This window comes from Canis aureus, chromosome 32, assembly GCF_053574225.1.
Source record: "Canis aureus isolate CA01 chromosome 32, VMU_Caureus_v.1.0, whole genome shotgun sequence".
NCBI classification, from domain to species: Eukaryota; Metazoa; Chordata; class Mammalia; order Carnivora; family Canidae; genus Canis; species Canis aureus.
Window position 1 is genome coordinate 24598686 of NC_135642.1, and position 24121 is coordinate 24622806.

General features: G+C 33.1%; 1 protein-coding gene across 7 annotated transcripts in view; it reads left to right on the forward strand.

Moving 5' to 3' along the window:
- The window catches only part of UNC13C (unc-13 homolog C), a 586284-nt gene that overhangs the window by 330050 nt on the left and 232113 nt on the right, over positions 1–24121 (forward strand). For all 7 annotated transcript variants that reach the window (XM_077881171.1, XM_077881173.1, XM_077881169.1 and 4 more), the window contains one exon: positions 2148–2276. In XM_077881171.1, coding sequence (XP_077737297.1) covers positions 2148–2276 — 129 coding nt within the window. The remainder of the gene's footprint in view (positions 1–2147; positions 2277–24121) is intronic.

Sequence of the window (24121 nt, forward strand, 5' to 3'; positions counted from 1 at the left end):
ATATCTCTATATATAGTCTGGATACAAGATTTTCATCAGATACTTTATTTGTTAGCATTTTCTCCCTATCTGCTTTGTCTTTTAATTTTCAAATAGTACATTTGTATAGCAAAGGTGCATAATTTTGATGTTTACTTTGTCAGTTTTTTTATTTGTAGATGGTGCTTCTGGCTAAATGAAGGTCACAAAGAGATTTTCCTGTGCTTCTTCTAAAAGTTTTATTTTATCTTATATGTTTAGTCCTGTGTTTTGAGAGGTTTTGTTGGTTTTTTTTGTTTTGTTTTCTAGTGTGGTATGAGGTATGGGTCAAAGATAGCTTTTTTCCTTTGATTATCCTTTATTCATTGAATTAACTTTGCATCATTATTAAAAATAAATCACTTGTCCATATTGTTTGAGTCTATTTCTGGACTGCATACTGTTCAGTTGTCTATACTTTCACCATTAACATACTCCCTTGATTACTATAGCCTTATAGCAAATCTTTTTTTTAAGGATTTTTATTAAGACTTTATTTATTCATGATAGACAGAGAGAGAGAGACAGAGGCAGAGACACAGACAGAGAGAAGCAGGCTTCATGCAGGGAGCCCGACGTGGGTCTCGATCCCAGGTCTCCAGGATCAAGCCCTGGGCTGAAGGCGGCGCTAAACCGCTGAGCCACCCGGGCTGCCCCCTTATAGCAAATATTAAAATTAGATCTTAAAATCTTAAAATCAGATAGAGCAGATCTTAAGAACATCCTTCTTTTTCAGAATTATTTAGGTGTTATTAGTTCTTGCTGGGATGTTGATTGGGATTGGATTAAATCTAAAGATTCATCTGGAGAGAACTGAAATTTTAACAATATTAATCTTCAAAATCACCTGGAATGTTGAACTCACTCCAGTCAAACTTTTACTCCATCATTTTTCCAAGAATGATCTTATCAAAATCGCCAATGACCATTGTTTGTGAATTCTAGTGGTCACCTATCAATCCTTATCCTATAATGTTCAGTATCAATATATTTCATCAATCAGGAGACCCTTTCTTCTCTGGATTTCCCAGACACCGTTGTTTAGTTTTTCCTTCTTTAAGCTAATCATTTCTACATTTTTATCTCTAGCCCCGGACATCTGCATGAGTCTAGACTCATATCCAAATGTCTACTTGAAATCTACTTCTATGCATAGCCACCTGATCAATCTTAACCGACCTGAAACTGAGTTACCAGTTTCCTGTGCACAGCTTTGCTCATTTCAATTGACCTACCTCCACTGTACCAGTTACTTAGGCTGACACCATGGGGTCCTAACCGATCTCTTTTTTTCACATCATCCAATCTGTTAGCAGATTCTGTTCGCTCTTCCTTCTCAAATTAGACATAATATGATTTATTTTAACAGCCCCTAGCTTACTTAACAACATAGAGCAAGCACTATATTGACTGAATTATTGTGCTATTCTCATCACTGGTCTTTCTACTTTTTTCATAGCCCACCTTAAGTAGCTGAAGGGAACCTTTCAAAAGATAGTTCAGTTAGGTCACTTTGCTCTTCTGCTGAGACAGTCCAGTTCCTTCCCACCTTAATCAAAGCTAAGGTTTGTAAAATAGTCTAGATATAGATAGTTTCCCTGGTTCCATCCTCTTACTTCTCTGAATTCACCTACTATTGTATTCTCTGTGTTCATTTTATTCCACTGAAACACTTTCCATCCCTTCTTCTCTGCTTTACTTTTCTTTTTAATGTGCATCATCAATATAATATATTTTACTGATTTATTTTGTTATATACTAGAATTTAGGTCCATGAGGAAAGGGATTTTTTTATTTCTTTTATTCATTGCAATTGCAATATAATAATGGTCAGACATACAGTAGATGATAAATAATTGTTGAATTATTAAATAGTATGAGTGGATGAATAATGTTGTAATTGGTCACTCTCAGTGTTTCCATTTGAATATTTACAACTATGATGATTTTCACTGAGTTGTCATATCAAGAAGATAAAGTAAGTATTTATACACTTAAAACATTGCTAAGACCACAATTTCACTGAACATAGAAAAATCAACCAAAAACATTTATTGAGGTTGTTTAAGTTATTTATACTGGATTGCAATCTTCTCTTTTTGAATTTAAGAAAATAATTTGTTTGTCAGGTTCTGGAGCTGCAAAGCCCCCCAAAGGCCAGCATGGTGGTGAAGGACTGTGTTAGAGCGTGCCTGGACTCTACATACAAGTATATTTTTGACAATTGTCATGAACTCTATTCCCAGCTGATAGATCCGGTAAGAAAAGATACATTCTCCTTTCTGTTTCTAATGCCTGTTTCTTTAAGTTTAGAATGACACTAAATGGTAAAATACGTCCAATGAATTTCACATTAAATGTGGGATTTGAGAATTACCAATATCTTTTCTTCACATATGAACATAACTTTCATTTACATGAAACAATTCAGTCCTTAAAATAACTTTGTGTGGTAAAGGTAGATACTGTTGTGTTTTTTTTCTTTTGGGTTTTTTTGTTTTGTTTTGTTTTGTTTTGTTACATTTTTCAGATGAGTGAGTTTCAGAACAATAAGTGATTTGCTAAAAGTCTCAAAGTGATCAACTGGCAGATTTGGGACTGTTCAGAATTTAGGATTCCAACTTGACTCTTATGTTCTTCCTCTAACTCATAACTGCCTCCCTTCTCGTTTTGTCTCATAAACATGATAGATGGGGGAATATTTGTGTAACAGGATGGTAAAATCATTATATGTAAAAATTTATTAAGGAATATTTCAAAAATGCAGGAGAAAATACAGAAAACAAACCAAATATACATGCAATTACCACCCATATCACCCAATGTTAGCATTTAGTAATATTTGTTCTGTTATTTACTGTCTAAAGGCATTAAATGTTACAAAGTGGCATTTCCTTTTGTGCTTTTTCCAAATGCAATTTTCCTCCTTCCTCTTCCCTCAAAGATAAACACTGAGAGCGGTCCATTTGAACATATTTTCACATATGCTCAATAAACACTACAGTTTTATTTTCCGTGAATTTCCTATTAAACCTCTGCTGATTTTTCTATGGGCTTGTCTTTTATTTATTAATTTGTAAACAAACTCTAAACTATGTTCTGGACACTAATCCTTTTCGGTTATGTGATTTCATAAACATTATTTCCCTCTTTATGTGTAATATGTCTTTTTATTGCATTGAAGTTTTATAATATATGCTATGATTTATGCATTGCCATCATTCCTGTAAAACTGGTGTTTGGGGATGGCTCTTTAATATGTATCTATTGCCTATCCACTTTCCTGAAGAAAACAGTCACTCTACTTGATGCTGAAAACTACACAATTGCCTCTGGAATTTCTTGGTTACTTGAGTGGGGCAGATTCTAGATAGTATATATTAGATGAAAGCAACTTGGATTCTTTAAAGTTAGGTTTCAAGCTGGGCTTCCTACAGTAGTAAAACTTTCTGACTTCCTTAGCCTAGTAGGAGAAAAAAAAATCAAAGCTGGAGTTTATCATTGTATAAAAAATAATGTATAACCACATAATTGCTTATAACGTTAGCTTATTATTCCTGCTAGATGTGCTCATGTTTAGAAACTTAGTTCTCTTGGATTCCCAATGATTAAATTGTCTCTCAACTTTGCTCTTCTATTGGGTGGCTTTCTAATTGCTTCCTATTGTCTTTTCTCTATCTTTCTCTTGTAAGGCTCTTCAACTCTTTTACATTTCAACATCATTGTCTTTATTTTAGCCTAAAGGTAAAATTGAAACTTGCAGTTATACTAGATATGTTATCCACACATAACTTCATAATCAATCTTACCAAACCTTACCAGCCCCAGTTTCTTACTCCTTGTAACTCCAAACCCACTGTCCCTCTCATGAACCCTAAATTCTGTTATTTTCATGAATTGGTCATCTTCTTTTTATATTCATGTATTTATTTGTCCTGTTCTATATGCCTAAAATCTTCCTCTCCCATTCTCTGCCTTCATCAAAATTCAGCTTAAATATGACCTACGGTTCTACTAATTCACACCCAGTGAATGAACCAAATCACCAGAAAGGCATACCTTATTTAACTACTACTAATAATTGATAAATAACATAAACAGTTTTATTTTTACAAGAGACATAGAAATATGGGCAGGTCCCAGAAAGGAAGCATGCCCTTAACAAAAAGTAAATGAAGTGTCACATCAAAATGAATCTAGCATAGCTTAATATTTCCTGATTTGGCTTTAAAAAGAAAGATATTTATATAGTTTGCCAACCAGTTGGTTTTATTTTTACATAGAGAGATCTATACAGATTATATAAGAAATCTTGTCAACATGGGAAAATGGAATATTTGGAGGTAAGCTTTCCATCTAAGAAAAAAACTTTTCCGTAAACATTGTTATTCTTTGAAGTTCTAAAGGAAGCACCTATTGGATCTGACTAATTTAGAACACTAATATTCTAAAGCCCTTCTGAACCCATCTCACAAGTTTTAATGGTAAAGGTACATCTCCCATCAGTGGACTGCAGTGCTCTCCTCCTGGGAGTTCAAGACCTTTTACCTCATACCACATGTCTAAATCGTCCTCAAGTTCTGATAACTTTATCTTCAAACCTTATCTTCACAATATATCAGGATTCTAACCACTTTTTAGCAGCCCCATGCTTCCATCCTGAGCTGAGCCCCCACCATTGCTCATTTGGGTTACTATATAATTTCTTTGTAGAGATAATGCTTACACCCTACCATCCAAGTCTAGTCTCAGTAGAGCAGCAAGAAGAATCCTTTTTTTAAAAAATAAGTCAGTTCATGTCCCTCTATTGCATAGAATGTTCTAAGTCCCTTCTTTTCAGTCAAAATCAAGTCCTCACAGCTGCCTCTAAGATGCAAAATTGGCCCATATTACACCTTCCACTCCACTTACTCTTACTTTGTCCTTTGCACATTTCATTGTGTAAATGAAAAGCCAAATAAGAATTTACCCACAGGAACAATGTGAATGCCTGGATCATAGTACGTGCTCAAAAAAGAATGTGTTGAGTGAATTGAATACATGAATAACAATAATTTTTCTCAAACAGTACAATAATAATTTATAGGTATTTTTGGCCTCTTACAAGAAAGAGAAAGGAGTGCTCTATTCTGTAGTAGACACTCAAGTGATTGCCTAAAGCCTCTTGGAGTTGTGCTGGTTCATGCCACAGGGCCCGGGATGGTGAGATATGAGAGAAATTGATGAATGCCATATCCGATCCCTGTGCTTGAAAACATCCCACAATATCCTCCAGCTCTCTCTCTCCTTTGCCACAGTAATCTGAAAGTACACACATTTTAGATGGTATAGCTACCAGGTAGGGGAGGGCTATCCAGCCAGCTTTACTTTGGATATTTAAGAAATAATCCATTACTGCATTAACTCATTGAGATTTGAAGATTATTTGTTACCAAAGCATAACTTAGCTTTTTTTGACTAATAGACTTTTGAATCAGTTTCCAACCTGCCACCTAAACTATCTATTTAAAATATATCCATGTTTTTGTTACTGTCCTATCTATGAATCTATAATCTCCATTCACTTATGGGATTAAATCCAAACGGTTTGCCATTTATCCAAAGGCCCTCCAGGATCTGAGCTCTGTCTTTCCTTAATTCAACCTCATTTCACCTCATGTTTTTTTATTCAACTCGCTAAACTCCTGATGACTTAGTCTGTTCTCTTTACCTACCTAGAGTTGTTTAACCTCCCCAAAACCCCTTCATGGCTAACTCTAGCTTGTTTGGCTGAAAGTTTTTAGAGCCTCTCCTAGGTAAATTACATGTTCCTGCTCTCTGCTTTCATCATATCCTGGCACGTTCGCATCAGTGCACTTATCAGGCTGAATTTAGTATGCACAAAATAATGTAATACCTGTTTGGCCTGTCTTCCCCACTAGGCTATGAATTTCATCTTTGTAGCTCCAGTATTCAAGGCTGTGCCTGACAAAGAGTAGGGTTGATAATTAATTAAAAAAAAAAAAAACTTTATAAAAACAGCGTTATGTTAGTTAGCTATTTATAGACTCTTTTGGTGATTCCGCTTCAAAAACTATGGTCAAGAACATGGTCTCTGATGTCAGAACTATTGAGTTAAAATCCTAGCTTTCTTAATTATTATTTTTTTGTAGCCTTAGATGCACCACTGACCCTCTTCGTGCCTTAGTTTCTCCATCAAGACATATTTTTAATATTCATACTACTTTTATCTGAGTTCTCTTTAGAAGAAATAATGCCTAAAACCAAAAAAAAAGAAAAAAAAAAAAACAAGAATTTCAGGGTTGTTAGACATAGTATAATCCTGATTATTTAAATGTGGAAGCACACTTTCTTTCTCTAAAGAGGTTTTGGATAACCAGATGAAAATAATGCTTGGAATAAAAATGGAAAATAGATTTAAGGGAAAAGTCAAAGCAGCTACAGTTAGAAGAACAAGATAGAAGTGCGCTCTCCAGAGGCTGGTTGCACACTCAAGGAATAGGCTTCACCTTGGCTGAATCACTGAGTTTTGTTGTCATTCAGCTTAGCCTAAGAACTCAAATATGGCATTGTAGACATAGATGGTTTATCTCTTACATAAAGACACATGAGATAATCTATAAATTCGTCCAGTGTTCTAGATATATTTCTTTGAGTTTAAGAATCTTCTCATAAGTTTTTTATTAGCTTTTTGAGTAGTTTTCTAAATTAGCTGTTTGTATCTTGTGCCTATTTTTTAAATAGAATTTTTGTGTTTTTCTGGTTAATATTCTGGAGTTTCTTAGTCCTTTGTCAGCTTTTGACATTGCAAAGATTTTTTCCATAATCTGTGATCTTTATCTTTGTCACAGTGTACACTTACAAGAAAGTCTCAATTTTAATATACTTAAGTGGATATTTTTCTATTTAAATTTGAAAGTTGGAGTTTTAAAATGTTCTACCCATCCCACAAATATAGGACCTCCTTATATGGACTTTAATAAATGGGTGTTTTCTTGCTTGGTGATATGATTATTAAAATCATTGAGTTAATTTTCCCTGCTGTTGTTTCATGATCCTAAGGCAGCCTTCAGATTACAGATTGTCTTGTATATAGATGTTCTTCCAGGAAAGGATAAGCCAAGAATTCTCAAGTCTGAAAAAAACATTGTGAAATCTGTTTGAAATGTTTGTATTTTATTGAAAAAAAAAAAAAAACCCTATCATTTTTCCCCCTGAAGTGAGCTTAGACTTACATTAGTGCCTAATATATAATAGTACTGAATGAATAGCTACCTACCTAGCTAGCTACCTACCTTCCACTTACTACCTACTTTCCTATTTTTGAAAAAAATCACATAGAGATGGTCTCCAGCTTATGATGGTTCAACTTACGATTTCTTGACTTTACAATGATGTGAAAGTGACAGGCATTCAGTAGAAACTGTACTTGAAATTTTGAATTTTGATCTTTTCCTGAACTAGCAATATGTGGTATGATCCTCTCTCATGATGCTGGGCAGTGGCAGTGAGCCACAGCAATTTCACCCACACGATCACAAGGGTAAACAGCTGATTGAATCATTCTGTACCCATACAACCATTCTATTTTTCACTTTCAGTACATTATTCCATAAATTTCATGAGACATTGAATACTTTATTATAAAATCTTCATGTTAGATGCTTTTGCCTAATTGTATGCTAATGTGAGTGTTCTGAGTATATTTAAGGTAGGCTATGCTAAGCTGAGACATATGGTTGGTTAGGTGTGTTAAATGATTTTTTACTTATATATTCAGTTTATGATGAGTTTATTGGGACATAATCCCATCATAAATGTATGAAAAAATGTATATATGATTCGAGTTCCTTTGTTTCTCTCCCAAATCAAAGTACCCTGCCTCTTGCTTCTGAGGCATCTCTGTTATAAATTTGACACTAGCTTTCTGATACATTTTTGTGTACAATTAATATATATGTCTATTACCCATTTTGTAGTACCATCAGTCTCTCATATGGTACAATCCTATGGTTAAATGTGCTAACTCCAGAACTAGACCGCCTAAATGTTATTTGTTAAGAATTCTGCAATTTTTAAAGCTCAATATTACTTTCTGAGAACTGTCTATGCTGATACATTTAGAAACAGTTTCTTATTTTTTTACAGCTACCTAGCATATAAATGTACAATGTACATATCAATTTTAGTGTTTCACTCTTATAAACAATAGTGCAATGACTATTTCTGTGATGAAAATTACATTTGTAACTTGCAGTCTGTGGTCTTAAAGAACAGGAACATGCTCTTCTTTTTTTTTTTTTAAGATTTTATTTATTTATTCATGAGAGAGACAGAGAGATAGAGAGGCAAAGACACAGGCAGAGGGAGAAGCAGGCTCCACGCAGGGAGCCCATCGTGGGGCTCGATCCTGGATCTCCATGATCACGCCCTGGGCTGAAGGCGGCACTAAACCACTGAGCCACCCGGGCTGCCCAAGGAACATGCCCTTCTTTACTTGTCCAGTTTTACTAAGAAAATGTAAACTTCATTGTAAGACATCTGGCACTATGTGGTCAAAAGCAGTCTCTTTTTTCATGTATTAAAATGTCCTTTTATTTGTCTGATTTCCAGTGTACACATTGAGTTTATGGAGAACAAAAAAATCTGTCTTATTTAGTATTGAATCTACAGCACATAACACTATGTGTTACACAGAGTAGCAGAAATCAACAAAAACTTGTTTATTTGATAGACCATGTATACAAAAACGACTGTTTGTATGTATGCAGCATGTAATAAGTATCCTGCTATTTATTTAAAAGTTGTGACCAAGATATCTTCTGAAAACTCCTTGGGACAGAGAATACCCTCCAAGAATACTTTAAACTGGGAACTTACATGAACTTAAAGGTATCAAATTTCAAAAAGTCTAGCCTTGAGCTCTAAGTATATACTTTTCCAATTAGTTTCACCAAAGAAGTTGCTTTAGTTATGTTTTTTTAGTTTTGTTGTGTTGCTTTTGTTTTAGCCCTAACCAATTCTAAATAACTCAGTAATAAAAGGCAAGTTAAAAATAAAATATAACTTTGAAAATTTCAAATAGAAAAATTCTAATTCTTTAACTTTTAATTTGAGATATTACTTAAATAGCGATTATTAAGGAGCTGGCTAGAAAATATCCCTGGCTTTTCTTAAGTTTTATTGTTGTTTTGTTTTGTTTCAAAGTGATGGACTTTTCTTATGCTATCAGTAGCATTAGTTTAGGGAATGCTGTTCATTCTGCACATTAAGTGCCTTTTCACTACCTCATGTAATTATTGTATTAGCACTAGGTCTAACTGGCTACACATTTAAAATCTAATTTTCTTTTAAAGTTTGTTGTAAAACATGTAGGAGAAAAGTTATGAATATGAAATTTATTCTTAAATGCCAACTTCATTAGTAATATACAAATTCTTATAAAAAATAATTGCTCAAAATGAATTATTGACATATTTGATGTATTGATTAGGAAGAAACATGAAAATTCAAAGCCTAAAACATTATTAGACCGTTGTTCTCATTAATATGTATTTCAGTTTTTCTAACAAAGTAAAATAAATTAAGTCACAAATGAAAACTTAATGAATTCTAAATAATAGAATATGTTGTGACAATGAAACCAGTATAATCTTGATTCTAAAAAAATGGATTATGACAATGCATGCAAGGGAAGTGATAAATCCATTGTGTTTAATAAATACTGATGAAAAGTTTTCAAAATAAAATATCAAGTGGCATATTTAAAATACAAGCAGACCAAGAAATTTGATCCCAGACATGAAAGGATGGTTCAACATTAAAAAAAAAAAACTATCAATATAATTCACTATAGCACTTAACTAAAAGAAAAATATTATATATTTATTCAAAATAAGCAGAAAAAGCATATGTTGAAATTTGATGCCTCCTTCTTATTTAAAAAATGCTCAGAAAACTAGGATGGAACAGAATTTTTTTATTTGGTTAAAGTTACATTAAAAAAAATACCTATAGCTAACGTTAAAAGTTAAACAAATGAAGTTTAGGTGCATATATTTCAGAAATATGGATAATTATCCTATTAATACTGCTATATATCATAATATTTGAAGAAATAAGAGAATAAGTATTAGGAAAAGAAAAAACTGTTACAATTTATGGATGATATGACTATATATGTAGAAAACTAACAGTCTCCCTGAGCTATTAGTTCACATAAGAAGAAATCTCATTAAACAAATACAAAAACACAGAAAAATGTTTACACCAGAAATTGTACACATACTGTTAGGGAAAGGAACAGTGGTTAGTATAGAGTGTTAAGAAAATCATATGAAGACTCATATGAAGATAGGGGAAAATAGAACTGGATTCTCATAAAACACTATATACAATGTGTACTCCAAAGGATGAAAGAGATGAGTGTAAATGTAAAAATAGTGATAGTATAGGAAAATACCTTTCTAGTGCAGGATAAGAAAGATTTCTTAAAACTCCAAAACACAAACTGTATGTATGTATGTATAATTAACATGCAGTCTTATATCAGTTTAAGGTGTACAACATTCTATTCAACTCTGTATATTACTCAGTCCTCAGAACAATAAGTATAGTCACCATCTGCCACCATTAAATGTTATTACAATATTATTATCACCGCTGGCAACCACCATTTTGTTCTTTGCATTGGAGTCTTTCTGTTTGCTTTATTTTGTTTAGATTTGACATATAAATAAAATTATATGGTATTTTTCTTATTCTGTCTTATGTACTTAGCATAATGTCTTCTAGGAACATACATGCTGTCAAAAATGGCAAGACCTCATTCAGTTTTTTATGACGACTATTCCACCAAATATATGTACTACACATTTTTTGTACTATACATTCTATATCAATTCTTTTATCACTGGACACTTGAATTACTTTCATATCTTACATAATGTAAATAATTCTATAATAAACATTCTTCAATAAACATTGAAAATATATCTTTTCAAAGTTCTATTTTCATTTTTCAGGGTATAAATATGCTGTAGTGGAATTACTGATCATATGGCATATCTATTTTTAATTTTTTGTGGAATCTCCATACTGTTTTCCACAGTGGTTGTACTTGTATTCCTGCAAAGGCAAACCAAATTCTCAGGGATTCCCTTCCTCCACTTCCTTGCCAACACTTGTTTCTTGTCTTTTTGATGTTAACCATGTCACTGGTGAGAAGTGATATCTCATTGTGCTTTTGATTTGCATTTCCCTGATTATCAGTGATGTCATGTGTCTGTTAGCCATTGTGTATCTTCTTTGGAAAAATGACTACTCAGCACCTCTGCCCATTTTTTAATTGGATTTTTTGTTCTTTTGGTGTTAGGTTTACATGTTCTTCATACATTTTGGATAGTAACCCCTTATCAGAAAAATCAATTGCAAATATCTTCTCCCATTCAGTATGTTGACTTTTTGTTCTGTAGATGATTTCCTTCATTGTGCAAAAGCTTATTATTTTGGTGTAACCTAAATAGTTCATTGCTTTTGTGTCCCTTGCCTCAGGAGACATATCCATAAATACGTTGCTAAAGCTGATGTTCTCAAGATTACTCCCTCTGTTTTCTTTGAAGTGTTTTATGATTTCAAGTCTCACATTTAGGTATTTAATCTTGAATTTGTTTTTGTGAACAGTGGAAGAAAGTGGTCCAGTTTCATTTTTTTGTATGTAACTGTCCATTTTTTCCATCACTATTTACTGAGAGACTCTCTTTTCCCCATTGTGTATTCTTGTCTCCTTTTTCATAAATTAATTGACTGTGTAGGTGTGGATCTAATTTGGGGCTCTCTATCCAATTCTATTGATCTATGTATCTTTTGTTTGTGCCAGGGCTACATTATTTTGATTACTGTAACTTTATGTATAACCTGAACTCTGGAATTTTGATATTTCCAGATTTATTCTTCTTTCTCAAGATGCTTTCCTGTTTCAGGTCTTCTGTGGTTCTACACAAATTTTAGTATTATTTGTTCCAGTTCTGTGAAAAATGCTGTTGGTATTTAGATAGGGATTGCATTTAATTTAAAGATTGATTTGAGTAGGGGCATTTTAACAATATTAATTCTTCCAGTCCATGAACATGGAATATCTTTAAATTTGTGCCATCTTCAATTTCTTTCACTCATGTCTTATATTTTATAGAGTACAGGTCTTTCACCTTCATGGTTAAATTTATCCCTAACTGTTTTATTTGGGGGGGGGGGCAGTTGTAAATGAGATTATTTTCTTAATTTCTATCTCTGCTACTTAATAATTAGTATATAGAAATGCAGATTTCTGTATATTAACTTTATATTCCAAAACTCTCCTGAATTCATTGACCATTTCTAATAGTTTTGTTTTGGTGGAGTCTTTAGGGCTTTCTATATATAGTATCATGTCATCTGAAAATAATGAAAATTTTATCTTCACTGCCAATTTTGATGCCTTTTATTTCTTTTTCTTATCTGATTGCTGCAGCTAGGACTTCCTGTACTGTGTTGAATAAAAGTGGTAAGAGTGGACACGCTTGTCTTATTACTGATTTTAGAGGAAAAGCTTTCTTTTCTTTCTTTCTTTTTCTTTTTTTTTTTTTTTTTGCTATTGAGTATGATACCAGCTGCGGGTTTTTCATATATGGCCTTTATTTTCTTGATATATGTTACTTCTAAATCTACTTTGTTGAGTTTTTTCATGAATGAATGTTGTATCTTGTCAAATGCTTTTTCTGCATCTATTGAGATGACTGGGTTCTTTTTTCAGTTCCTCTTGTTAATGTGATGTGTCACATTGATTTGCAAATACTGAACCATTTTTACATCTCAGGAATAAATCTCACTTGATTGTGGTGAATGATTTTTTAAAATATATTGTTGGATTCAGTTTGCTAATATGTTGTTGGGAATTTTTGCATCTAAGTTCATCAGAGAAGTTGGACTGTAGTTTCTTTTTTTTCTTTTTTTGTAATGTCTTTGGTTTTTGTGTCAGGGTAATACTGGCCTGATGTGATTTGGATATTTCTTCCTCTACCCTTTTTTGGAATAAGAAATTATTAAGAAGAATAGTTTGAGAAAAAGTAATATTGACTCTTCTTTAAATGTTTGATGTAAATCTCCTGTGAAGCCATGTGATCTTGAACTTCAGCTTTGGGGATTGATTGAATTTCACTGCTGTTCTGTTCAAAATTTCTATTTCTTCCTGATTCAGTTTTTGGAAGTTATATGTTTCTAGAAATTTACATTTTCATATGTCTGTTAACCATCTTTATGCTTCTTTGGAGGAATGTCTGTTCTTCTACCCTTTTTAATTGGAGTGTGTGTGTGTGTGTGTAGTTGTATTAATTCTTTATATGCTTTGGATAATAGCCCCTAATCAGACATGTCATCTACAAATATCTTCTCCCATTTAGTATGTTGTCTTTTAGTGTTATTGATAATTTCCTTTGCTGTGCAGAAGCCTTTTGTTTTGATATAGTCCCAAAAGCTTATTTTTTGCTTTTATTTCCTTTGCCTCAGAGTCCTATCTAGAAAAATGTTGCTACTGCTGATGTCAGAGATATTAGTGTGTTCTCTTCTAGGAATTTTAGTTTCAGGTCTCACATTTAGGTCTTTAATCCACTTGGAGTTTATTTTTGTGTATAAGAGAGTGGCTCAGGATCATTCTTTTGCATGTAGCTGTCCAGTTTTCTCAACACCATTTGTTGAAGAGACTGTCCTTTTAGCATTGGATATTCTTTCCTGCTTTATCAAAGATTACTGACCATAAAGCCACAGGTTTTTTTCAGGCTTTCAATCATGTCCTATTGATCTATTTATTTTTGTGTCAGTACCACATTGTTCCAATTACTACAGCTTTGTAATAAAACTTGAAATTGGGAATTGTGACCTCCAGCTTTGTTTTTCTATTTCAAGATTGTTTTAACTATTCAAAGTCATTTGTCATTCTATACAAATTTGGGGATTATTTGTCCTGCTTCTGTGAAAAATGCTTTTGGTATTTTGATAGGGATTAAATCTGTAGTTTGCTCTAGGTAGTATGGACATTTTAAGAGTATTTGTTCTTCCAATACATGAGCATAGACTATCTTTCCATTTATTTGTATCATCTTCAATTTCTTTCATCACTGTTGTATAGTATTCAGAGTAGAGGTCTTTTACCTCCTTAGTATATTCCTTGGTATTTTATTATTTTTGGTGTAATTGCAAATGGTATTTCTTAATTTCTATTTCTGTTGTTTCATCATTAGTGTGTAGAAATGCAATGGACTTCTGTACATTGATTTTGTATTCTGTGACCTTAATGAAATAATTTATCAGTTCTAGTACTTTTTGGTGGAGTCTTTAGGATTTTCAATATACAGTATCATGTAATCTTCAATTAGTGAAAGTTTCACTTCTTCTTTACTAATTTAGATATATTTTATTCCTTTCTCTTGTCTAATTGCTGTGCTAGGACTTCCAGTACTATGTTGATTAAGAGTTGTGAGAGTGGACACCTCGTTCCTGATTTAGTGGGAAAGCTTTCAGTTTTCACCATTAGGTATGATGTTAGCTGTGGATTTTTCATATATGGTCTTTATTATTATATTGTAGTATATTCCCTCTGAAATTTCTTTTTTATTTAGGACAGTCACAGAGAGAGAGAGAGAGAGAGAGAGAGAGAATGGCAGAGACATAGGCAGAGGGAGAAGCAGGCTCCATGCACTGGGAGCCCGATGTGGGATTCGATCCTGGGTCTCCAGGATCGCGCCCTGGGCCAAAGGCAGGCGCTAAACCGCTGCGCCACCCAGGGATCCCTAAAAATGTTTTGTTAAGGTTTTTTTTTTTTTATCATGAATGGATGCTATATTTTGTCACCTGCTTTTTCTGTATCTACCGAAATGATCATATGGTTCTTATCCTTTCTCTTGTTGATGTATCAGATTGATTGATTTACAAATATTGAACCAATTTTGCATCCTGGGAATAAATTCCATTTGATTGTGGTGAATGGGTTTTCTAATGTGTTGTTGGATTCAGTTTGGTAATATCTTGTTGAAGATTTCTGCATCTATGTTCATCAGATATCTTGGCTCATAGTTCTCTTTTTTATAGTGTCTTTATCTGGTTTTGGTATCAGGGTAATGTAGGGCTCATAGAATGAACTTGGAAGCTTTTCTTCCTCTTCTCTTTTTGGAATAATTTCAGAAGAATCAGTATTAACTGTTCTGTAAATGTTTGGTAGAATTCTCCTGTGAAGCCATCTTGTTGTGAACTTTTATTTCTTGGGAGTTTTTTGATGACGGACTCAATCTCATTGCTGGCAATTTTGTGTGTTCAAATTTTCTATTTCTCCCTGATTTGGTAGATATATGTTTCTGGGAATTTGGCCATTTCTTCTAGTTTGGCCTATTTGTTGGCATGTCAAGTTTTACAGTATTCTTTTATATTCCTTTGCATTTCTGTGGTCTTGGTTGTTATTTCTCCTCTTTCATTTCCGATTTTGTTTATTTGAATGCTCCCTCTTTTTTTAAATTCTAGCTAAAGATTTATCAATTTTGTTGATCTTTTCTAAAAAGTTACTCCTGGTTTCATTAATTTGCTCTAATGTTTTTTAGTGTTTATTTCATTTATTTATGCTCTAATCTTTATTATTTCCATCCTTCTACTGGTTTGGATTTTGTTTGTCCTTTTTCTAGCTCCTTTAGGTGTAAGGTTAGGTTGTTTGAGATTTTTATTGTTTCTTGGGACAGGCTTGCATTGCTATAAAGAACCACTTTTGCTTTGTCCTAAAAATTTGGAACAATGTATTTCCATTTTCTTTTGTCTCTATGTGTTTTTATATTTCCTCCATTTTCTTGGTTTGCCCATTGTTGTTTATTAGCATGTTGCTTAGCCTCCATGTGTCAGTGTTTTTCCCAGCTTTTTCTTAAAATTTGTTTCTAGTTTCATACTGTTGTAGTCAGAAAATATACTTGACATGATGTCAGTCTTATTAACCTTACTGAGACTTTTTTTGTGGATTTAAAATGATCTATAGTGGAGAATATTTCATGTGCACTTCAAAAGAATGTGTATTACTCTATTTTTGAAGAATGATCAGTATATATCTGTCCTATCCTGTCTAATATGTCACTCGAATCCACTGTTTCCTTGTTGATTTTCTGTCTGGATGATCCGTTGATGTAAAATGGGTATTAGTTGTTGTTTTCAGTTTCTCCCTTTAGTAGTGCCTTGTTTTAGGTGCTTTAATGTTGGGGACATAGATATTTACAATTGTTATATCCTCTTGTTGGATTGATCCCTTTATCATTTTGTCATGCCCTCCTTTGTCTCTTGGTATAGTCATCATTTTAAAGTCTGTTTTGTCTGATACAGGTTTACAAACCCAAGCTTTTTCTTTCTTTCTTTCTTTCTTTCTTTCTTTCTTTCTTTCTTTCTTTCTTTCTTTCTTTCTTTCTTTCTTTTTTTTTTTTTTTCTCAACTTCCATGTTTAGGGTATATCTTTTCTCAAAATCCCTTCACTTTCAGTCTGTATGTGCCTTGGGTCTGAAGTGAGTGTCTTGTAGGCAGAATATAAATAGGTCTTGGTTTTTTATCCTTTCTGGATAAAGGGTCTTTGATTGAATTGTTTTGATTGAAGTATTTAGTTAATTTATATTTAAAGCAATTATTAATAGATATATACATATTGACATTTTGTCACTTGTTTTCTGGGTTTTTGTTCCTTTCTTTTTCTCTTACTCTCCTCCATTATGATTTAATGCCTTTTTAAGTAATATGCATGGATTTCTTTCTCTTTATTCTTTGTATCTATCATAGGTTTTTGATTTGTGGTTACAGTTAGGTTCCTATATAGCATCTTATATGTATAGCAGTCTCTATTAAATTGATGGTTGCTTAAATTCTAAAACATTCTAAAAGTACTATATTTTTATTACCCCCTCCACGTTTTATGTGTGTGATATCATATTTTACCTATTTTAATTTTGTTTATTTTTTGACTAATTTTTGCTGATATAATTGATTTTCCTGGTTTTGTGTATTAACCTCTATACTGGCTTTATTTTAATTTTTTAAGATTTATTAATTTATTTAAGAGACTGAGTGGGGAGAGGGGGGCTAAAGTAGATGGAGAGAGACTCTTAAACAAACTCTCTGCTGAGCACAGAGTCTGACGCTAGGCTTGATCTCAAAACCCTGAGCTGAAATCAAGAGTTGGATGTTAACCAACTGAGCCACCCAGGTACCCTATACTGGCTTTATAAGTGATTGATCTACTTACTACCTTTACTATAGGTTTGCTTTTACCTGTGTTTTTTTTTTTTCATAATTTTATTTCTAGTTGTGGCCTTTTGTACCTCTTAAATAATTTCCTTTACATTTCTTATAAGGCTAGTTTAGCAGTGAAGAACTCCTTTAATTTTTATTTTTCCTGTTCTGAGTAATAAACTTACTGAGTATTCTAGATTGTAGATTTTTTTTTCCTTTCAGCACTTTGAAAATATAATGCTACTCTCTTTGTGCCTGTAGAATTTATTCTGAAAAATCAGCTGATCACTTTATGGGCTATTTCCCTTGGTGTTACTGTTTTTTACTTGCTGCTTTTAAAATTCTATCTTTGTCATTACACTTTGCTACTTCAGTTCTTATGTGTCTGAGCATGGATCTCCTTGGGTTAATCTTATTAGAATCTCTCTGTGCTTCCTAGATGTAGATATCTGTTTTCTTTCTCTGAATAGGGAAGTTTTCAGCTATTATTTCTTCAAATTTGCACCCTTCTTCTCTTTTTCTTCTAGGATCCCTATAATACAATGTTATTACACTTGATAATGTCTGAGTCCCTTAACCTAATCTTATTTCTTTTTTTAACCTATCCTTATTTCTTATAATTTTTTCCACTCACTGTTCAGCTTGATTGCTTTCCATTGTTCTGTCTTCCAGATTACTGATTCTTTCTTCTGTATCTTCTAATCTGTTGATTTCCTCTAGTGTATGTTTTATTTTAGCTATTGAATTCTTCAGCTCCAGTTGTTTATTTTCTATCTTTTCTTTGAAGTTTTCAAAGAGTTCATTGTTTTCTTAAGTTGAGTAAGTATCTTTATGACCATTACTCTGAACTCATTTCAGGCATACTGCTTATTTCTGTTTCATTTAGCACTTTTACTATGATTTTGTCTTGTTTCATTCAGGACATACTCCTCTGTCTCTTCTTTTGTCTAACTCTCTGTGTTTCTATGTATTAGGTATGACAGCTACATCCCCAGTCTTGAAATAGTGCCGTTGAATAGAAGAGGTTCTGTGGTGCCCTTTAGCAGAATCCCCCAATTTTTAAAGATTCTTTAGTTAACTTCATGCTGGTTTTCAAAGGTAAATGTTTTGGGACTCATCTTCCCAGTGTGGGTCCCCAGTGCCAGGAGTGCTTATATGTGGCCTGATTCCCTCACTTCTCCTTGCTGATGTTGTTTCTCTCATTTGTGATTAGTCATGCTGAGGGTTTGGTTCCCAATTAAGTCTCTGCCTCTTCCCTTTCAGTGTGGCTTTCTCACTATTAGTAGTTATAGGACATCTGTTCTGTCTTAGGACATTTTCAGAGTTAGTGACATAAATATAACTGTTACCTTAGTGTGTTCATGGGTCAAAGTGAGCTTAGGATACTCTTATTCTATCATCGTCCCTGAGCCCTTCCTGTGTTCTAAATATTTTTTTCTTTTTGAGAAGTATCTAGATAAAATGTGGAAGAGCTATATAGTATGTAAGAAATTTGTTTAAAGGCTATTCTCGCAGAATAGTATATATTATTTTTTATGGCTTAGACTCCTCTTTCCTAACTTCCCAGGATTTATAGAAGTCTTTATATTTTAGAGAAAGTTAGGAAGATGTTAGTGACATTACTGAATCATTAGTAAAATATTAAAAACAAGATCATTGAGGAGACAATATAGTGGAACAAATTGTAAACCATTAGAGTAGAAATCTTGTCTCTCTTGCTCACCAATGAATTCTTCATATATGGTATAGCATTCATACACAATAGGCATTCCAAGAATATTGGGTATAATAGCAATGATTTTTGTTCATAATACATGAATATTAATATTATATGGCTTTTGTTTCAATTTGTGATTTTACTACTTAGCAAAGAAATTACTCATTAGCCTCACATTTTCATCTCTAAAACAAATGTGATATTTTTCCTTTCTAGTCCAGAAACTAACAAATTTTGATTAATATATATTTATGAATGAATGAGTGACTTTTGAGTCCTTAAAATAAAAAAAAAGATATATTTAAAAGGACCTCAACAAATTAGGAAAAGAAAGAAAAAATTCATTCACAAAAATAGAGTAGTTAAAATTTGTTGAATTCTTATCATGTACTGAATATGGATACTGTTAGAGTAAGAAAAGGAACAGTAAGCAAGACAGACACAGCTATCATCCTCGTGGGACTCACAGTGTAGCCCCAGAGACAAACATTAAAAAAATAATCACAGATATAACTGAAATAGTGTTAAGTGCTAGGAAGGAAAAGGTGCTATTAGAATAAAGAGGAAGGACCATCTTAATCTTTGATGTAGGGAAGAATAGAACATAGAATAATAGGATTTCTGTTTGAAATCCATTGTGGAAATCCTTTCTGATGGTATTAATTCTGAAAGTATGTTTTCAGAAAGACCAGGGAAATGTTACAAAACAAACAACAAACAAACCAATAAATGAAACATTCTCTTACCAGTATTTAGAACTGTGGTATGGTAGGCAGTACCTGGAATACTAAAAGAAGTTTTGGTTTTTTGAAGAAAAGAGGTAAAGTAAATCTACCTCAGTTGTGCTTCAGTTACCTGCCTCTATGTAACTGTCTTAACTAGATCACGAGTTACTCAGATTTTGCCTAAACTAATAATTGGTTCTCTGGCCTCATTTTACTCAGCCTCTCAGTAGGATTTGTAACTGTTGACCACTTCTTCTTCCCTGAAATAACTTTATTTTCTAAGCATTTGCCATCTTTATCTGGTGTTCTCCAACCTTACTGACTGCTCACTTTTGGACTTTTCTAGCAATCTGTCTCCCCTACCAGACCTTTAAATGTTGGAATATCCAGGGCTCTGTTCTTGGTTGTTCCCCTAACTACACTTAGTGATTTAGTCTAGTGCTTCAAACAAGGTAGTCTCATAAAAATCCTGGGAAGACATCAACCTATTGGAAAATGGGTAGGGGTGGTATCTGGGGCAGGATATAGGAGCGAGATCCTCTTTTTTTTTTTTTTTTCCATTTCTGGGAACAGCCCTCACAAATTTAGAAGAAGATTAAGTAGTCCTGCCTGTTTCATGTCAATAAATATGTTCCATTTTGTCAAGCAGGGGACCTTTATCTTAAGAAAAGATAAAGTTTTGAAGTCAGATGCATCTGGATTCAAATAGACTCTCTTCCCACTGCACCCACCCACCAGCACCACCAGTTAACTAGAAAGATATTAAATCATGGACAAATAATTAATTTCTCTAACCCTCGGTTTCTTAATTTGGTAAAAGGGATAACTAGAATTACCTTGTAAGATTGCAGTGCAAATTAGATTAATTCATATTTGTGAAACAGCCTACTTTCAGATATTCAGAAGGTCCTCCTTTTCTTTAACATTTGGCTTGTTTTGTGCTAAATTCACTGGTGGGGCAGCAGTTTGTGCTACAGGACCATGAAGTAAAACAAATTCTTTTTTGTTAATTGCCTCTTATAGTAATTCTATTAGCCCAATAAGGAAGAAAGGGATTATAATACACGAGATACACAGTTTTTTGGACCCATTAGGCTTACCCTGAAACGTATATACTGTTTCTCTCTGCTCACAAAGCATCTTTCAGGTATTTGAAAGCACTGAAATATGCTCTGTAATTAAATGTGGTGTTGGAACCCCATCTAAATTGCAAGCTGGAAATGTACTTCACTATCCTTTCCTTCTTTGGGTGGTGTTAGCTGCTGATGTAGGTTTCTATCAGAGCTGGTTATAGGATGAAAACTGTTCGAGTTAAAGAAGCATTCTCAACTCAAGGAAAATCCCAATGCTGCTGTTACTCACAGAAAACAACTAAAAGATCAATAACCAAATATTCTGTATAATATACAACTTAGAATAAAAAATATATGGGAATTGTTGACTCCAGTATCAAAGGAGGCAACAGTTGAATATATCTTAGGGGCACCTGGGTGGCTCAGTCAGTCAAGTGTCTGATTCTTGGTTTCAGTTCAGATCATGATCTCAGGGTCATGGGATTGAGCCCCATGTGGCACTCCAAGCTCAACAGGGAATCTGATTGAGATTCTCTCTCTCCCTCTTCTTCTGCCTTTCCCCCACCTCTCTCTTTCTCTCTAAAGATAAACAAATAAATCATTACGAAATTATTTTCACCATTATTCAACCAAGGAAACATGTTTGATTATTTCTAAATTGATGTTGATTTCTGATTTCATTTTGCTTTTCATCCAAATTGTATGTATTTTTATTCATACATTGACTACATACACTCATTGACTATATAACTGAAAAGGTGTTTTTTTTAAAAAAAGTATATAAAAAAAATAATTATCTGCTTACCCTGTCCCTAAGTATCCTATTCACCGCTTACCCTCCCTAGAAGTAAACAATTTGTCATTTTCTTATATATCGTTTCAAGGATATTATATTCACATAGCATATATGCCTTCCAGATAAACATATAGTTATTGATGTATATATACGGATACACACATGCACATACATATGCATCATCCACTTTTTTACACAAATAGTAGCATGCTGTACTCTTCTGTACTTTGTTTCACTGAACAATATTATTTATCTTTGAGATGGCTTTATATCAATCCATTAAATATTCACATTTTTTTATTTGCACAGAATTCCATTAAATGGATATTTCATAATTTATGTAGTCTGTCCCACTGGTTGAAATCTGTCCCACTGGTTATATTATTATAAACAATACTGGAAAAGAACCTTAGATATAAGGTAATTATGTCTTTGTAATTTGTAAAAGTACATCCATTGGATAAAAAAGTTCAAGAGGTATAATTGATAGAACAAAAGACATATAGATTTGTAATTTTAATAGACAAGGGAAGATTATTGTCCAAAGAGGTTCTATTAATTTTCAGTTTCTCTAGCAATATATAAATGTGCCTTTTCCCTACATCTCAATAATATACTGTTCTACTAAAGTTGTTTTCATCATTTTTTCCCTTGATTTGATAAACAAAAAATAATCACTAAGGAGTTTCCATTTAAATTTGTCTTATACTGATGAATTTAAACACTTTCCATATGTTAAAGAAACCAATTCATGGCCTGATCATTTTGTTAATTTTTTTATTGGTCTGTGGAATTTTGATCTGTAGGATATCATTCTGTATTAAGGAAATTGGACCTTTGTCTTGATAAAGGTTACAAACATAATTTTTGTCCTCTCAACTTCTTTGATTTTATTTATAGCAGTTTTTTCTCTGTGTGTATTTTTTTAATTACATTGTCAGTTGTTTCAGTTTATAGCTTCTAGAGTTTGTGTCATACTGAGAAATACCTTCCTTACTTTGGGATTATTTTAAAAATCTGATCTTGTCTTTTTATCTATAATTTTTATGTTTTTTTTATGTTTAAACGTGTGCCTCATTGGGAATTTGTTTTGATGTAAGGTGTCATGGAAGCATTGCTTTAAAGTAATGTTTTACAGCAACTTGGAAATAAAAAGTATAAATTATAGTACAGAATCAAATCAACCAATAGTGTTTTACTTCATATTCCATTTCTTTCTAAAATACAGCCTGGAGTACTATAAAAAACAAAAGCAAAAACAAAACACCTTGTTTTCTTAGAGCATCTAATAGGCTTTCTGTTGTTTTTGTGAAATAGTAAATGTGAATAGAGCTGTTAAACTCAGCCTTAGAAATAATTTTTTTTTTACTTCCATGCTAACCTCATTACCTGATATTCTTAAAAAAAAAAAAAAGGCAACGAAAAAGCCCAACCCCCAAGCCCTAATATTTACCATTTTTTAATTACTACATAATTCCTTAAAGCTTTTTGTACACTACTAAATATTTTAAAAGACAAAGCAGAAATTAAAATAGGTTTCCTCAAGTCCATATTTTTTTAAAAAAATTGAAGCCTACGAAGTAGGCTTTAAACAAAGTAATGTTTAAAAATAAATTAGCAGATGTAAACTTTTTTTTAATGATTTTATTTATTTGAGAGAGAGAGAGCATGAGCCAGAGGAGGGGCAGGGGGAAGGGGAAGAGACAGAAGCAGAAGCTGACTCCCCGCTGAGCAGGCGGCCCAAGGCTGGGCTCCATCTCAGGACCCTGGGAGCCTAACCTCAGCTAAAGGCAGATGCTTAACAGGCTGAGCCACCAGGCACCCCTGCAGTTGTAAACTCTTTAGGAGAAAATGACTTAGGGAGTAAATGAGAAATCTGGGTGTGGGGGGTGGGGGTGGAGGTAGGGTTGGGGAGGGAATACAAACAAACTGAAACAAATGCTTTAATGCTTTCAGTAAACTATTCTGTGGTTTTTCCATATAAATTGTCCTTGTTCTTGGAAACACATTTTTTAAAAAACACATTTTGCCCTTTCTTAAAAACACATTTTGACTTTTAAAAATAATTTTAGTCTTCTCAGTTATTATTAGAAGCCATCTGGGCTTGTCTATGCTAGTTATGGTTTTGTTCAAAGATATCTGACTCTTAGTTTTAAAAAAATCAAGGGTATTCTGTATTTAATCAATGTGCAATCTAGATTATTCTTATAATCTACTTAAATGTTGAAGATTTTACCATGTGAAAAAATAGTGGTAATAGTGGTAGATGTGGAAATACTAGAAAATCTGGTGAATGTGGAGCTGGGGAAGCCCCAAAGATAATTTTTTTTCTTACCTCACCATTATCTCTATATGTAAGGTAGTTTAAGTCCTCTAAATCTGCCAATCCATGCAATAAAAACTTGTGTATAAGGTAAATATCTCAAAGCCTTGCTTTCAAAGTTTATCTTCTTCTTTCTTTCTCTTATTTATTTGAGAGAGAGAGAGAGAGAGAGAATGAATGAGCGCGTGCACC